This window comes from Nilaparvata lugens, chromosome X (genome assembly GCF_014356525.2).
Source record: "Nilaparvata lugens isolate BPH chromosome X, ASM1435652v1, whole genome shotgun sequence".
Lineage (NCBI taxonomy): Eukaryota > Metazoa > Arthropoda > Insecta > Hemiptera > Delphacidae > Nilaparvata > Nilaparvata lugens.
The window spans coordinates 17134657-17153797 of NC_052518.1; the positions used below are offsets into that span (position 1 = coordinate 17134657).

General features: G+C 34.1%; 1 protein-coding gene across 16 annotated transcripts in view; it reads left to right on the plus strand.

The window, feature by feature from the left end:
- Nucleotides 1-19141, plus strand: part of LOC111059973 (rhophilin-2) — a 74320-nt gene that overhangs the window by 22625 nt on the left and 32554 nt on the right. The window contains exons 1-2 of one of the 16 annotated variants that reach the window (XM_039442546.1): nucleotides 2323-2484; nucleotides 2531-2638. The exons of 13 other annotated variants lie outside the window; for them this stretch is intronic. In XM_039442546.1, the coding sequence (XP_039298480.1) occupies nucleotides 2591-2638 (48 nt within the window). In that variant the 5' untranslated portion in view covers nucleotides 2323-2484; nucleotides 2531-2590. Of the gene's footprint in view, nucleotides 1-2322; nucleotides 2639-19141 lie in introns of those variants that run through there. 2 more of the 16 variants (XM_039442547.1, XM_039442548.1) reach the window with 2 other exon arrangements.

The following is a 19141-nucleotide window of genomic DNA, read 5'->3' on the forward strand; positions in this document are numbered from 1 at the left end:
TTGAGCCAAGTTTGCGCAAATATCGTTGTCGTGTAGGCATTAGAAAAATGATCGAACAATTCCAAATGCATGTAACTTTTGAGTTTTTTTCAGAAACAGTACCAACAATATGCTAATGTAGTTAAAATAATCTTGAAAAATTGTCTACTGAATTGGTTCATCATTTCAGATGTATTTCAAGCACTTCATCTCTCAATAATCTCTCATCATCCTCCAAAAGAACATGGACTATCTCAAACTACTGCATTCTCTTTGATCTTCTGTAATAGAATCTGGGAATTTTCTCATCTACAAATATTGCAGTTCTATTTATTTCAGCTCCTCGTATTGAGAACTGTATCACCTTTAAAACATACAAGTAATATATAATAAATCTGTGAAGTTTTGGCATTAATAGATGATTCAGATATTCATTTTCGACATCTATTCCACTGATTTCTTCTGCATTGCTGGCTCTCTTTCTGCAACCACAACATTATTATTCCGGTACATTCTGTTTGTTACATTGTTTGTATTTCTATAGTGAGTAGTCAGAAATAGATTGGCAGAAACTGGCTACGGCAAGGGACATTGTCGTCTTCAGGCAGGTTTCAATTTGAGTTGGAGCTGAGTATCAATTTTTTAGATTCCAATCAACATCTGTGTAGTTTACAAAATCTATGCTCCTGCTGTTTCCCTGTTCTACATTATTTCCTATATGTTTGATGGTTTGAGTTCACATGTCACAAATATGTAACAATCTCTCAGAAAAAGGGATTCTAATCATTTAAAAATTGTTGAGATTGAAAAATATTTGTATTATCATTCAAGACGTATTTCAATGAGATTGAGTTGTCCTTGATCGGAGCTTCAATATAGGGATTCCATAAAATTGGAAAAATAAATGAATAAATCAGCTGCTACATCCCCCCCCTTGAATTGTTGTCAATAGTTATTCTAAACATTGCTGCTTTTTTTTTATTTTGTATTTTTAAAGAATGATTTTGAGCCCCCCGCCACCAAGAATTTCATGGACGCAGTCTGCGTCAAAGCCCCCCTCCTCCCCTGGGGGGAACCCCTTCATGACCATGACACATGTTAGTCACAGTTGGTTTTTCAGGCTATTTTAACTTTGTGACCATGTTTTTTGCAACTACCTAGGTAAAAGAAGGCTTTTGCCACCAAGTCTGGGATCTCTATCTCTACCTTCGAGGTGATTGGCAAACAATAGCCGGTCTATTCGAAACGTTCGCATACTTATATCACTGTATGGAAGCCAGATTCATTATTTCCAGAATAATAGTTCTGAGTACCGTACTGAGTAGGTCAACAATCTATTTTTATTACAAACGTAGTTTATTTTGTGCTATATTCTTTTGTGGATCATATCTTCAAGCTATCAATACTTTTTCACATTTATAGCAAAAAATTTTTCAGAAAGTTTCTCTTCTCTAGAAACTAAAACTTCATATTCTCCTGATGGAAGTTGCAGAAGTAATCATTCAACCTCATAATCTAAATAGAATTATAAAAAGTATATTGAATAAATAAACAATTCAGCCTTCAACTGAATTGCTAATTCTATGTGATCAACGCCTTGTTAAACAATGTCCCACCACCTGTAGGGTAGGGAACACCTGATTTCATCTGAGAAAGGCCTCCTTTCTTATGTCGGAACTAGAGAAAACTTGTACATAAATAATAAACTTATACAAAATAAACCTATAGATTGTTGTTTATTCCATAGTCGGAACCCTTTAGTCGCAAAAGCTGTTGGTGAAATAGCAATAAGCGTTGGTTCCAAGGTTCCTTACAGCGGTTTTAGTGGTTTTTAAAGTCAAGGCGTCACAACTCTATATTTTTTTTTCAAGTAAAATAGATTTCTTCACTGTATATGGCCACCAGAAAAAGAGGCAGTACTTTCTCTTCGGCCACAAGTACCGTCCAGAACTTAGTTACGATTTGATTTAAGTGATGCGTTATTCTTGTTTTATCGAAGTTAACCTCACATCAAAATTGGTGAACATAAACTTAAAAATAGTTATTTGCCCTAATGGTCAGAGAACGGGCCCGGTACTGTTCTCCAGTAACGGGACACAGGTCGCTGGAGGATGGGAATTCCCATAGATGGAAGGTAAATTTCGAGTTGCTAGAGATAGAAACCATGAAACATAGAACATGAGTTGGATGCCGTAAAAAGATAAGAAGAAAGTGGACATTATCTTATTAAGCGAACCGGTACGGGGAAATTCTGACAGTAAAAGGGAATTTTAGTGGTAGGAAAAGGGAGAATTCAGCTGGAGAAAGGCAGTGTAACTGGATATTTCAGTTCGCGTTCTTACACACTATAGTAAGGTTCGAGTCATTGTTGTTTTGTGAATTTGAAGTGTTGTAATTTTAATTTCCAACTTTTTCTAATGTTGAAAAAATTTATCAACTCGTCGTGTCATGGAAATGTAGCTTGAGAACCTTTTCAAATATTTTCACGAAAATTAAAATAAGGACTGAAAGATTTGTCCTAGTTTAGAAACTTTCAACATTTATCAAATTTTAATCAACCAGAAGTTTGTGCTCATTAAATTTTTGGACAGTAATCATAGAAGTTGGAAATATGGCTCAAGCAGCCGTTCTAAGGGCGCAAAATAGGGCGGCTAACAAGGTGAGACTGAGCATTTGTTAAATCTATATTTCTTTTAGATCATTTTTGACATGGTCTACAATGATTCTGAATCTGAATTCTTTGTTAAAACTATTAAAACAAGTAGAGTACATTCATTCACTCATGACTATTGCGATTTGAGAACAAACATATCGTAATAAGAGTTTTCCAATTATGAAATATTTCATTCTCTCACCGAAAAAATTATTACACCTATTTTTTTATTGTTTCGAAACTTGAAACACATTTCAAATCATTGTAATCAAGCAATGTCGTCAATGAATTTTCCATTTGATTACACGATCTTTCCGAAATTATTTTTGTTGGTTGTTATTTATTGTCTTCTCTACATTCTTAAGATTTGCATGAGGTGATTTGAAGATTTGCGGGGATGTTGCTTTGTTTATTTTTAACAAATGTTTTGACATCTTTTTCAAGTGTGGTCGCTACAACCTCTTGCCCTCTTGACGTCCAGCAAAGTCTAATCTTAAAAAAAGTTCCTAATGATTATGATGGATGATAAAAACCTTGAAACTCGAGTTTTCCTATTTGTTGTTATAATATTATTTTTTGGGGCATTTGTCTTCTTTGCCTATTTTGTATTATAGAATGAAGTACAATGTAAAAGAATATTTGTAGCACGGCTTATTGGGGTCAGAATTGTAATTTCTCATTCAAATTCAGAATTGAATGAGAAAGATAGACATTTTCTTCAGTTTAATATAGAAATTTGTATTCTAATCCAATGTTAAAAAAAGATTGTAAGTTTTCTCACTAGTGGACTAGTACAATTCAGGTTTCGGAAAGTTGACAACATCAGTCCAAGGTGATGACTTACTCAATCAGTTTGACTTTACATTTTAATCTGATCATCTAACATGTATGTCTCTCCAAGACATACAATCAATACCGGTGATTTGCTAGAATACATTGAATATGAAGCTACTATTCCTTTTCGAAGAGAAGTATCCAATCAACGAAGAATTGCATATTAATTTGATAAACTTGATGATAAATTAAGATTATCATGAGATGGATACAATAGTGATAATTTTGAAGGACTTCTTCAACTATAGGTCAATTCTTACAGAAATGGAAATGTTCTATTGCTCAATGCGAAAGCAAAATACGTCCATGCATTAAACCTACAATTATTGATCATTCAAATTCATTCTGGAACATCAATAAGCTTTTATGTGATACGGTAGCATAGAGAAAAAATAGCGTAAGTATCAGTTGTATCAGTTGTCTCTGATAATAGTGACTATGATGTAATTTTTCTAATCTATATCTATTGCCCAATGTACTTTACGATTTGTATCGGGAGTGCTTGATGCTATACAATCAAGTTGTCTCGTCATTTACTTATTGCAGCGGGTGTACTATTCAGGCTCTATAATACTCTTGAACTACTTGAACACAAATAATATAGCGGATCCAGCACTTGGAGAGGTACATTGCTCAACAATAATAGAGCTACTCTCCGATAAGCTATCTCGGATAATTTATCGAACTGTGGAGCAGCAATGTCTCAGTAATTATTGGGATCAACCCGTTTTGAACAAGATGACGATTGAACGATTTGAATTTTTCTTTCATTATCAATTTTATGGTATCAAATTTAATATTTAGGAAGCTATTTATTAGTCCGATGATTACTTCTTGTTTTAAATGTTCATGTTCTTCAAATTCATAACATCACTCTCGATTATTGTGTTCATGATACACATAAATCAATTAATGCGTTTCTTAATTTCACCACAATTGATCAAAACTCGTAATCAACATTCATTCACATCGATTACTTTACAAACAACAAAACTTGTTTTTTTCTATTTATATGCTGTTAAGAAATTTGAGAATATCTTCTCTGCAACTAACTTACATCTTCTATATCCAACCAAGTTGATTTTTAAGCTTCTATTCAAGTTATATATCACATAATATATTGAGACTAAATTATGTATCCTCTAACATTTTATAATTCTATCGCACTGTATTATCATTATCTTCTCCTATATCGTTCTATCACTTCCTTAATCCGGCAATCCGTTATAAGACGATAAGGAACTTTTCCGTATTGAAAACTTTGAAAATTATTCATGGAAATTTTGTCGGCGATTAACCGCATGTCTAACAATGTTTCGTCGGCATTCTTCTAAGAGCACTACAAACCAAAGCTAAGCCAGGCAGCTAGGTAGGCAACTATGGAAAGATCGTCCATATAGATAGCATGAACAATCGATTGATTGAGCCGAGTCCATAGATATAGAATGCCAGTTTGATGTACATCGAATCACCGCGTAGAGAAAATTACACAAATATGATTGCAGACCATGGAGCTGCCAAGTGAAAGTTGAATGTTCACGAATTCTCGATCATTTGCTGCTGTTGGAATCTAGAAAAGGTTGCACAAATGTTTTGAGACAGTAGTTGAATCACAAATGGAGAAAATGATGTAAGAGAATTCTGAAACGCTTCATGGATAACTGACAAGTGACAAGATTTTGAGAAGAGCTTCATGATTTAAATTTGTACAACGTTGTGGCTCGTTCAACAACTAAGCGCTTGTAGCTCGGCTTTCGCGTTCGATTCCTGGTTAGGTCTGAAACTTGGAGTAGATGAATGATGAAAAAAAAATTGTTGACTGATTGGTTCGATATTTCTTTTCGTATGGATTAGTCCACTCATCTGAACAAAGAAATTAAATTTTCATCGGTCTGCCTCTATGTAGATGCCTCTGTATATTTATGTAGATGCATAACAATATAATTATTATCTATAGTTATTATATTACAAATTGCTTTTTCATATTATATACAGTTCAATAATTATTTTCTTAGTCTATATTATGTAAACTCATCTATAATTTTGCTGTATTTTGAGCTATTGTATATAAGTGTATAAGCCAGTATATATTGTAATCTACATAAATAAAGTACTCAATCAATCAATCAATCAATCAATCTATTCACTGATCAAGCTTATAGCCAGCTTAGTTTGACACTAAATATTTATTTAATTCTCTTTTCTCTGCCAGGTCATTTTGATCGTTAGTGAGCTGGAAGTAAATGATACATACTTGAGAAAAAATCTCTTGAATCAAGAAGCAGATCAAACTGTCAAACTATCGATCGAAGTAATCAGCTACTATTTTTTGCAAAGAGATTCGATTTGATTCAAACTGGTCAGCTCTACCCAAAAGTATAAAGAAACAAGTAATAGCAGTTGTTTTGAATGTATACGAGGAAAACTTCAATATAATGAAGGTTGTTGAACCCTTAAAATAATACTGGGCTGAGATATTGATGGACTGAGGTTGGAGGTTTTGTGCTAAACATTGTATTGGAATAGCATTGAATGATAAGGAAGAAGCTTCACACGAAGCATAGAATTTGAAGAGGTGGTAGCTGATTCACAGAGGTCTCGAACCGATTGTCTGAGAAACATGAATACGTGGTTTTTGTGTGGACAAGATTTTTGTGAGGATCGCGCACCAAGTTTCATTAATTTGAGGTTCAAGAAGAAATCTTGACTACGTGAGCGTAGTCAGCTTGGATAGAAAGATCACTGGGAAATTACTTCAAAATACATGGAAATACATTATACTAGTTGAATTCTCTTGAACAAAGTTGACTTAATAGGTATATACTATCCCGTTATTCTGGTAGAGCATCAGCTATTTTGATTCTGTATTGTTGAATTTTGCAGTAATTAGTAAAATAATGAATTTATTGTTAATCGTCGACGGGTAACCTCGTCTACATATATATCCTTGAGTCTTCCATATTCCTTCCAACACATAAAATTGGTACCAAATTTGTAGGTACTGTACGTCTAAAAACTGATATGATTTTAAAAAATAATGTAATTTCTGTAAAGCATTAAGAAAAGTAGATCTCATGACATAAGAATGCCATGAAACTCCAGAAAAATGGTTCAGTGGGGTTTGGGCTGTGATGTTTCGCAGCAACTAATAGCTCTCTAGTGCATTATGAGATTTTGGTGTTTCTTGTGAGGAAACAATAGTTTTTCAATAATAAATCCACTAATCTATTTATACAAACATCGCTGCTAGCTCATTTTGAACAGACTTATCCTCGAGGAGAGATCTGTAAAAACTTTTTAGAGTTACGGAACTTCGTGAAACTGATTCATCCATTTTTCATCTAAAAAATAATGATTGTGAAAGGAGATCTCAGTGTGTATCCAAATCTCTCCCTGAAAAGACAGTTGAAAGGATTTCCTTTTAAATCGAGCATTCAAACTAGTATTCCTGATTGTACTCTAATCTTCGCATTGAGATAGCATTACAAATTAAGATGGACCACTTCATACTTTTATGACAGCAAGCTCTTTTCATAGTATACTTTGCTGTTTCATTTAGAATTACTTTGAGAATCGGTATGTTTCTATTGTGAGTTGCAAGATGTGATGTAAGACCATACTCATGTGCAACAAACTCCTATATCTTACGTTATCAGTTCCATACTTTAACAGTTCACCAAATGATTAAATTCATGAACTTATACAGATATAACGATTGGAATGAAAGTTTGAGAGGAGAGTATTTATTGATAATTGTTAATTGACATTCATAGTTAACTGAATTCAAACAGTATAAACAATTACCGCTCAGTTCATTAACTATGATTGAGTAAACTTTGAGAGAATTAGGCTTGAACTTTTTGAAAGACGATTGACCTTACAAATAAGCACGGTTTATAGGTGAATTCTTAGAGAAACAGCAAATAGCTCAATCTGCAAGCTATTTTATATATTTTTGTAAGACTATTCTTACACATGTTGAGATGTCTTTCCCTTAATGGTTCTTGAAGTGATTAGAGGCATAATCTCAAGCATTGTCTACGTTTTGTTCATTTGAAATCATTTTATGTGTAACTAGTATTGGCTTACTAGTATAGATGATTCCATTGAATACTATATACTATTCAAGGGAGTTGGAAATTAATTTTTTGGTAAATCAACCAAGAATCAAATTTGAAGAAGAATTGAAGAGCACCTTGATAAAAGTATCCTGATCCTTGATCTTTCTCGTGCAAAAAATGATGGTGACTTGATCTCCTGCATATTGGTCTCTTCTTGGTTTCAATATTGACCATCTCCGGCCTCCAGTAGAGCATGTGAACTCACTGCTCAATTTGTACTGGCCGAGCAATAAATTCGGCGTGTGTTTTCACACTGGTGAACCTTATAATGTCTTCAAATTAATTCTTCACCGTTATTCTACTGATCTTCTCACAACTTGTACATTATTTTTTCGTCAGCTGCTCCTGTACTAACTATACACAGGAAACTGATAGTTTAATGATCCATGTTATATCATATTGTGATCAAATGTTGTAAACCAAATATTCAAACAAATTTAATATTAGAATGTGTGGGTGTTGGGTGATTGAGCGAACAGTGGTGGGGGATACACCTCAAATTCTAACCGTATGTTGCATGATATATCACAGTTAACTCTCTCACATTAATCATGCTTAAATTATCATTTCATAAGTTGGTAGCATTGGGAAGCCTGACTTTATCTTACAAATCAGATAAATTAAGTTGGCTGAATTGTGCGCTACTGACTCCTTGGGAAATTTAGGTGTTGCACAATGTAATATGATTGGACTCTTCTATTACAGACTACATAGTGAGATGCATTATTCTTGGACCTGGCTGAAGCCTTCGACACATCAAAAGCCGCACCGTTTCGAAAGAAACAACGCTAAATTGGATTTCGTGGGAACTGAGACTGTTTGTTTATAGCGAACAGTATTGTTGAACAATTGTAATGGGCAATTAGAGCGGTATTCTGTCTTTTTCCAACTCTATCACTCTATACGCTTTTCTTACCATTCTCTTCTTCTTTTTCCTCCCTCATTCCCATTTTCCCCTTCAGTTTTCGTCACGTTTCTTCATCATTTTCTGATTTATTCGCGAGTGCCGTTATGAGTTGCTTCATTTCAGTCTCTAGATTACGGCCTTACCTTACCACCATCTTTGCATCATTACTCTATGAGTATCATTATGAGGGACTCTTGCACTCATTAGAAGAGAATGGGTTGTGAGCGTAGAAAATATATTAAAGCACGCTTGTAATCCAAGTTCTTCTCCATTTCGTTCTTTCTTCATCCGATACTTCACTTATTAGATTGGCAAGAGGTATTTGACAATAATCATTCACTTTCAAACTACGTAAATTTCCAAAAAAATCCATTGAGGATCGCAAACTTTCAAAATAACTAGCTCACTCATTTACAAATAATCTTGTTATACAAAATTTGTGTTTTTCACATTTCAAGGGCGATAGTTTTCTTCACTTTCCCTCTGTAGTTGTTGATAGGATGACAGAATGTAGGTCCATTTCAAAAATAATTAGATCAGAATGTAGCCGCCCATTATTCTTTCATTTAATTAAAACAATTTGATTTTTATTTGATTTAGTGAATGGAAATTCATCCTGACAATGACTTGTGAAACTTGAAATAGTATTCTCCTCTATCATAACAATTATTATCACGCATTTGCTCGTCTATCAGTGACATACATAATTAAGTTTCCAAAATGTACAGAATCAATTGAAATCCCAGCTGAGAGAGTCGCTCTGAGAGGCTCTCTTGTGTGAAATTTTCCAAATACAATACGCATATCACTATAAGCTTATAGGATAGCATGAAGTCTATTTGTGGAAATTTAATTCCACCGAAACATACCACGGATTAGGTACATCTAGAGACAACTGAATCAAGGTGACAACTGATACATACGCTATATTTTCTCTATGGTAGATCCCAGTTCTGGTATGGTACCGACATGTTGATTCAAAATAGAATCGTGAATTAAAAACTTCCAGCCTAAAAATAAGGAAATGATTTGGTCAAGAAGGACAAATGAACGGTATCTAGGTTCTTCCTTCCTTAAGGAAGTTACCGTTTCACAGAAGAAGGAAAGGCTCTCCTTCCTCGCCTTCCAGTACGCTCCATCTCTATTTTCCTTCTTTTCTTGCGATCTTCTTGTCTCTCTATCTTGGATTTCCTTTTTCTACTTAATCACGAGTCAGCGGCTTTTTAACGGTACAATACACTAGACTCTGCTCGCTGAGTTGTTGAACGATCGGATCAACAAAAGACTCAAAAACAATGATTTGTTCTTCATCGACTTGGGCTATCCCACTTATTTCTCCAACTCACTTCTCAATGCTCGATCTGTTTTGTCTTTCTTCCAACACTTTTCTCAGTTTACAGTGAATTCCATATAGATGAACGATAGAGGAATGAGGATGAGGATTGAGAATAAATGAAAGTGAAGCTGCATATTGAAAAATTGTAAATTGAATATCGTACATAAAATATTAATAAATTGATAGTTGTTATTACAAATTGATAGAAGAAAGAAAGTTACTTTTCAACAAACAAAACTTATAGACTATATCACGCCGTGTTGAGGAAACAATTTATTAAAAAAGTTAAGAGTTTTTTTGGCTGTGTCTGAAACTAAAACTAAACTATATTACTCGTATTTTTAATATTACTGATCTGTACTTATTGGGTTTATTTCAATTGGATTGTATTTGGACACTACTTGATTGGACAGTATTTATTACTGGATTTGTTTGTGACTGCTATCCAGTACTTATGATTTATCTATGTTCAACTTATTCCACCAATTGAAGAATTCTATGATATTGAAACCCTCAAACACTCCCTCTTCCCTCTTCCTGACTTGAGCTTCACCTCTGACTTCACCCTCTACTCTCAGTATTCTCATTGATAGGTTGTCAATGGTCGACTGTCTCCTCTGGTAGATCTCTGAGGATCGGTATTTCCGAAAGAATTTCTCAATAATTTAATAACTTCTGATGATTGAAAACCTCATATCGAAGTCCCTCATCTCATTCCATATAGAGACATTTGAGTTCATAGAACATTTGATACAGTATGACCACTCAGGTCTTAGTTTTGTTTGTATTGGAAATTGGAAGTTTAAAGTCCTGGCCCATTTGTTAGCATCCAGCACATTTTGAAATGATTCAGTCCAAGTCTCCCTTTCCAATTAAAAGTTACAGTATATATACTTAACTTTGAATTTTATTACTTTTTTATAATTATAATGTGAAAGTGTTCAGGCCCAAGATTACTTCCTCTACAAAAAAATCAACTTCTAACTTACTCCATTAAGATTAGTATATCCGTTGAAATATTCTTTGATCTGGTCTTCCTGTACAAATATCAAGACCCAAAGCCGAAAGCTGATTAGCCCAGAGGCTTGGTCTCATGTAACTCCATCTCAAAGCTATAGGCACCACTCACTACTCACTGTAGGGACCGACCGGTTCCAAGAGTGAAAGTTGCAGGCCGCTCCTTCAAGCTTGGTATCTACTTTTTTTATCGAGTCTCGTTCCATGTGTCTTTCTCTTAGCAAACCGCTCATTCAGGTATTTTATACAAGCAATATGCAATGATAAGAATGCACGCAGATGTCTTACACCATGCAACGATGCAATTCAGCGTTTCCAACAGATAAAGCGAAATCGTTGAAAATTATTCATACCGGGATGGAATTATTTGTTCTATTCAGCCCGAACTATATAGCATGAAATTGGCTTAGATTTATTACGAGAATTTGAAACAAAAATTTTCATCAAATGAGCCTTTTTTAAATGATTCTTGATCCCTAGCACTCTATAGTGTATACAAAGTGTTCACAACTCCTTTAATTGAATATTCAATCTGCTCGTCTTCTCATTGGGGAATTTCTTTGTTTTGGTTTAAAAACCAGTACTTCTGCATATTTTAGTATTATGGATTGCATACTTGCTCATTTGACTCATTCGAATCCCTGGGAAAAAGTTACATGTATTTCTCATTGTAAATTTATTGCAATGTAATTTTCTCCAGATGAAAATTCTATTCCACCCAACGTTGTGTTATTGACCTTGAATTTATCTGAGAAATGGATTCAAAAGTTTTTTTTCAATTTCGTGAGCTTAACGTGGATTTTCTATTCATTCTGTGTTGAACATAAACGTAGATTTTTCTGTTGATTTATTCAGTTTTTAGTATCAGTACAGAGTGAGATGGTTGCTTTTATCACTTTCCTTGCCCTACTACCATAATTGGGGTACCTTAATTTTTTTTGGAAAGCAATACTTTCCTTACCTATGGTAGTAGGGCAAGGAAAGTAATAAAACTTCAATCAGCCGCCATTTAGGATACAGATATCATAGAACATTTTTATTGATGCCATCTTTCTTGTTACTTTCGTTGCCCTATTACCATAGGTAAGAAAAGTATTGCTTTCCAAAAAAATTAAGGTACCCCAATTTCAAGTTTTCTATACGTTTCAAGGTCCCCTGAGTCCAAAACCATGATTTTTGGGTGTTGGTCTGTGTGTGTGTATGTGTGTATGTCTGTGAACACGATAACTCCATTCCTAATTAACCGATTGACTTGAAATTTTAAACTTGAGGTCGTTATACCATGAGGACCCGACAATAAGAAATTCAATAAAATGCAATTCAAGATGGCGGAAAAAATTGCGGATAATTACTGAAAAACCATGTTTTTCACGATTTTCTCAAAAACGGCTTTAACGATTTTCTTCAAATTTTATACAATGGATAGCAATTTATAAGCCCTATCAACTGACATGAGTCTCATTTCTGGGAAAATTGCAGGAGCTCCGTAATATTCTTCAGAAAAATGGCGGATAATATCTGAAAAATCATGTTTTTCACGGTTTTCTCTAAAACGGCTCTAACGATTTTCTTCAAATTTATACCATTGATAGCTATTCATAAAGCCCTATCAACTGACATGAGTCTCATTTCTGGGAAAATTGCAGGAGCTCCGTAGTATCCTTGAGAAAAATGGCGGATAATATCTGAAAAATCATGTTTTTCACGGTTTTCTCGAAAACGGCTCTAACGATTTTCTTCAAATTTATACCATTGATAGCTATTTATAAGCCCGATCAATTGGCATGAGTCTCATTTCTGGGAAAATTGCAGGAGCTCCGTAATATTCTTGTGAAAAATGGCGGATAGTTACTAAAAACCATGTTTTTCACGATTTTCTCAAAAATGACTTGACCGATTTATTTCAAATTCATACCCTCTATACTCATTTATCAGCTCTATCAACTGGCATGAGTCTTTTTCCTGGGAAACTAATGGGGTCCACCCTATCCTTGAGAAATTGACTTTGTAAATTCCCTCTCGTGCATGAGGTAGTTAGGTAGAGCAGTTTATAAAAAGAACACATAGTCGAGATATTTCATCTGTAGAACAGCTGTTCTGTCGACTTTTAAAAATCATCGAATTTCACAATTTACACAAAGAAAAAAGTACTCTGGAAACAATTATATATACACATATACAGTAGTCTGATCGTAGTTTCAAATATTTTGCCGCCAATCGTCATTATGTTTTTCCCCTAAATTATTCTCGTTTAAGAATGAGGCTTACAGTTCAATGAGCAAGGAAAGTTGTGTGAGTGTACCACACCAGATTTTTTAATTCTGTTATCCTAGTTTCTAGCTGTATAATGCTGTTCAGGGGTAGAACCTAGAACGAATTTAGATTAAGTTATCTAATGTCAGCTTGTCAAATATCAGCTTGAGAGATGCATGATATTTCATTTAAGATATTTAATAAATTCAAAGTGAGCTTCAATCAAATTCGGCAAACCAGTGATTAACAATTGAGTTAATCAGTAGATGTGAACAGAACCATAGTTTCCTTCTATTCAATATCTATACCGGCAATTGGATGAAATACCAAAAGATGGTCGAACTTTCTTCAAGCTAATTTCCATGTATGTTATGTCCACACCAATTGTATCAATAACCAAAAAGTCTTGATTTGGTGACATAATCGTTTAGTAAGAATAATAATGTAATATATATTTCTATATGATATAATTATTATAAGAATAATACTATTTATTTGGTTAAATAACTTTGCCACTATGTTTCGGAAGGAAGTTTAGAGAGTCCTTCATTCACAACCTCTTGTTTCCTTTTCCCTTTCTAATTAATTAGGCCTACCTGTACTTCAGTTTGAACCCTATAATATTTCTCTCCTAATTCAGTTTTATAGTTAGCATTCAACTTCATTTTGTATCATATTATAGAATTGTCACCTGCTGAAAATCTTTATCAGTCTTAGCGGGACCATATTTTAATGTGTTCTTGAAGAATAAAATTATTGAGTTAACTTGAGAGGCCAATGACACAGTAGTTGCTCCTGGTTCGAGAAGCAGACAATGATTCAGCAGCATGTATTTCAAGAAAACATGATCGGAAACATGCTCCAGCTAGTTAGCCGGAAACATGACATATTATCATGAGAAGTCAATCTTCAATAAGTGTTTTAAGTACACGATGACGAAATAAGAGAGGACTGATTATTATCTATATAAACGTGAAATGGCACTGACTCAATCACTCACGGACTCACTCTCTCACTCGATCACAATGGAGAGAACTAAAAATTTACTGCACCAAATATGTTCAAATTAGGTATGTTCCGTTGGCCTTGTAGAGAACGTATTAGAAAAAAATCAAAAGATACGCCCAAAATCTGCGTTTCATCAGCTTTTCAAAGAACTAGTTTTTTTTCTTCTTGATTTTTATAGCACCTAGTTAAAGACTAATAAGCTATTCTATTTTGACTTAAATTGATAAGAATATTGTTTGAGAAAGAAAACCCCATGGGTTAAGCCTTCTATATTGGTCAAGGATTAAATTGAAGATTATTTTTAGCATAAAAGGATACAGTAAAAAAAATAGAGAAGAAAAAAGATTCTGCTTTTGTACTTCCAATTGAACACTTTAGCACTAAACTAATTCGTGTGGTTTTCAGCGTTGAGGTCTTCTTACTGCATGCACGTTGAGCAGCTCGATTGCTTCCACGTTCACATGTTGATCAAGTCTTTTCTCATGTTTTTGAAAAGAAGTAGTTGACACAATTGATCAAATTTGGTTATCAGGCTCAGCACAGGCGTAAACATGTTTTATTAGAACGGTTTTCAAATACGCCAGAGGTACGCCCAAAATCAGTGGTTTATTTATAGTTTTATCCTGTGTTTTTCTAAGTTTTTTTTTAAAGAATTAATTGACAGAAAATGTTCAAATTTGGAACAGAAGTTCAGCCAGTGTTTAGAGTCTTCAAAATAACGCCCAATATACGCCCAGAATAGGCTGAAGATTGAACATTTTTCTCCAAATTTATCAATACATACAAAAGCAAAATGGCACTGATCCACTCACTCATCCATTCATGCACCATGAACAGAACTAAAAATCTACTGGACCAAATACGTTCCAATTTGGCAGATATGTTCAGTTGGCAGGTGCACTAAGAACGGATTTGGAAAAATTTCCAAACATACACAAAAAATCGGCCTGTTTCCAACGTTATCCAGCGGTCTCTCAGTTTTTAAGAACTAACTAAGAGAAAATGTTCGAATTAAATTTGGTACATAAGTTTAGCTAAGCATGTATCAATAAAGTAGTCCTTTTCAGAATTCAAAAGTTTATGTCTCCTTCGACTAATGGAGCTAATAAGTTAATATCTAGACTTGCAATAGATTTCCTACACATTAACTGTATCTTGAAATGTGTAGACTTATGCACCACGCTGTACGCTAACCATCAACTGCTTGTTTTAGTATATGTATATTCTGTACGAGCTGTACTGTATTTACATGTATAATAAGTACATCATACGCTGATGAAGAGAGTACAGCCTGTAATCGTGGCGCTTGGGTCTGTACACAAAACACAGCTTCATAGCAATAACTTTCAGACAAACTGACGGCCAACAGTCTTCAACAATCTGAAAACGTGCTTCAAGTTTTTAAGAACAAAAAATGCATAGATTCAATTTTCATTGTTGAGGCAAACTAATCATTAGAGAGATTGTGTATCATGTTTTATTTCCTACTTATAACACAGAATAGCAGAATACTGCTAAATAAACACAGAATAATTTGAAATTACTAGACTGCATAAACCTGTGGCACTAAGAGATGATTACCATGATTTTATTTTATAACTTCAAATCTCACATCAAAAAATCTATTAATCTAATATTTTGATGAGAATTTTTTTCACTGGGGATGATGCCCACGTCATGGTTTGTATAAGGGTGATGAGACTGATGATGATGATGATAATGATGAGAGCCGTGACCTGATATGTGTGAACATTCTTATGTTCTCCTGGGTCCCCAAAAACAAATAGAGACTTTTTCAGAGATTCGACCGTATTTCATAACAAAGCTTACCAGACCTTTTTTTGAACAAAGACAATTTTTGGATAGAACATGTTTTTTTCAAAAGAGGACTGGTTGTCTGTCCAGTCTGAAACCTGGAAGAAATTGTTAGTTTAACTTCAACAATAAGAATATAACAATAGTTAACACTCACACTTCCTCCTACTCCATCACCTCCTTCTTCCCCTTCATCTTCTTCTCCTTCTTCTTCTTCTTCTTCTTCTTATTCTTCTTTTTCTTCCTCTTCTTCTCCTTCCTCTTCTTCTTCTTCTACTACTACTACTTCTTCTCCTTCTCCTCCTCTTCCTTCAGCTCCTCCTCCTCCATTTTTATCTTCATTTTATTCATCTCCATCTTATTCTTCTTCTGCTATTTCTTCGTGTCTTCTTATTCTTCTTTTTCTTCTAGGAGGAGGAAGAAGAGGAGGAGAAAAAGAAGAAACAAAGAAATAGCAGAAGAAGAATAAGGAGAAGAAGAAGAAAATGAAGATGAGAATGGAGGAGGAAGAGAACGAGAAGAAGATGAAGAGCTGAGAATAATAGTGGAAGAAGAAGTGAGAAGAAGGATAATATTATGAGAGGGAAAGAAAATGATCAGAAGTTCTTCTTTTTCTTCTCTTTCTTCTCCTTATCTGTCATATCCCATCAACTCCTCCTTCTCTTATTATTATTATCATTATTATCATCATCTCATCCTACTCTTTTCTACTCATGATCATCAAATAATATTTTCTTCTTATTTTTCTCATTATTCTTATCATCCTCCTTTTCTTCTCCTATCATATTAAAGAACTTATCATATCAACAGATTATAGAAAAATAGAAATTATATATACTCATAATTCAGCTCTAGAGTTGTCAGAGCAGAAAGCTACATATCACAAAGGAATGAAATTGTTTGTCTTTTATAATAGGCCACTAATTGGCCTTTGGTTGTGCTTGCAATATTATTCTTGAGGCTTCCTCAGAAATGAGTTGAAAGCCTGGCAGGCTGCCAGATGCAGCTATAAAAAACCGGATCAAAAGACTGTCACTCTCCTTCCATATTCCCATGCCAGCCCACTTTTCTCCTTCCACTCATTACAAGCCGTTACAAGCGACTGTTGACATGCTTATGCAATCTGGTGGGACAATGCAGAACTAACTTATGCTAACTTATGCGTGATATTATAAATGCACTACGTTGTTATTCTCATTATGAGTTTTCTCTGCTTATAAGTAATTAGTTCACCCTTGTTTGCGGAAAATTATCTATTGCTTTTAGAAATATATCTCTTCTCAGATGCTAAGCAATTCTTAAGATGTAAACAATGAACCAATTCTCCATACAGAAGTAGAGTGGAAAATGTAAAATGGAATTCTCCATTAGAATTCTCAATGGAATCCTGAGTCAGTTTCCTGATTATTTCTTTATATTCAAGAAAGCTTCTATGAACGAAGATATTCAAACAATAGAGTAATTCAATAAAAATGTCTCAATTTTAAACAATCAATTAAAAAACAAAAAACGATGCACCCAAACCAATTTTTTGTTTTGAAAATAATTGTATTGTGTTATGGCAAATAAAGAATTTGAATTGAAACCAATTTCACATCAAATTACTCACAGAGAAGCGTCAAGCTCATGAATAATAATAATATGTTTTTTTATCAATTTTATGATGGTGTGTTGTAGTGTTCTAAATGCCCTCCTTCTGAGGCTGGAATGACATCTACAAAAAAGTAGGGACCATACAACATGGTTTGTAAAAATGCACAAAACCCGTTCGCTTAAGCAAATCACGTTCATGCTCCGCTATTTGACGAGGGTTTTCGGTTCCCAATATTCATGAAAATGATGTCGATTGATTTCACCGCTTACATGAGAGCGGAGTGAACCTCATCTCTTCGAACGAGATTTGCCTAACGAAATTTTGAAAGTTTCTACACTGGAATAAATAACACTCTTTGGTTACTTCACTTTTTTCAAATACTCTTACTCCAAGCTCCAAGTCATCAACTTCTTTTCATTCTTCTTCTACTTCATTTTATCTCAATCTCCTTCTTCATCACACATTAAATTCTGCATTCGATACAATCAACTAGTCTTCTTTTATCTCACTCACATCACTCCCCTGACTTTCTTCTAGATCTAATTATTTCATGGCGATAATAAGAGAGTTATTCCTTTCTACACAATCCCTATACTGTATTGCATTGCAAACCTACATACTTTATTCGTCTCTGATTTCGATTTTCGACTTCTTCATTGATTTCAATTTGTTACTCCTTTGATACTTCTTCTTTGGCATTTCTATAATAATTGTACATCCTGTAACCTGTAACACAACATATAAATAACGATTCTCAGTTATTCAAGTGACCGGTGGAGGAAGATTCTGAGATTATCATAATTATCTGGGAATCATTTGAAATAGAGATTATCTGGAGTTCAACCCCAACAAGCAGATTCCACGAATCATCCAAACTACTCCTATTCAGTTCAATAATCCAATTCCCTCTCAATATTCAAAGCAAGCGACTCATTTTTACTTCCTTCACACCTTTTTACTATTACTCCAAAATGTACGAAAAATGTATTTTCATACTATCATATTAGATATTTTATCAGGATAAATTATTCTGTTGGTTCTTAGAACATGCTCTCATTTGTATTTTTCAAAGAGGGGAGTCAAAAAAAGCTGGCAAAAAATCAAGCTGGCAAAAGAAAAAAACCTGTAATCCTTATTTTGTTTCCTTACAAAAGAAGAAGCTGAATGGTATGAGAAGATCATTGATACATCCAAGGAAATCAATTTTCCTCTAGATGATGGAAATAATGACGAAGACGCTCCTGAAGAAGACGGCCCTGAAGAAGAATCTGATGCTGAAAACATTGGGGTGTATGTATTTCCCGAAAATCAGAACAGTACCATGTAACATTCCAGAGTCTTCATTATGGGAAGAAATGTGTTCAAGAAGAAAATATCATCTTTAATTGTTTACTTCCAAATGAAATTTTTTAGATCTTCATTACTTATTAATTATCCAATATAATGAGCAATAAATTATCATCATCATCACTACTCTTGATACGGGTTTTTCATCATTTTATTGAACCTCTCAACATGTAACAACCAGGGTTATGGAAAAACGACCTGAGACAACACACCTTATATCCATTAATATCAGTTAGCCTTGGATTACTGACTAATTATGAATAATAGCATTGAAAAT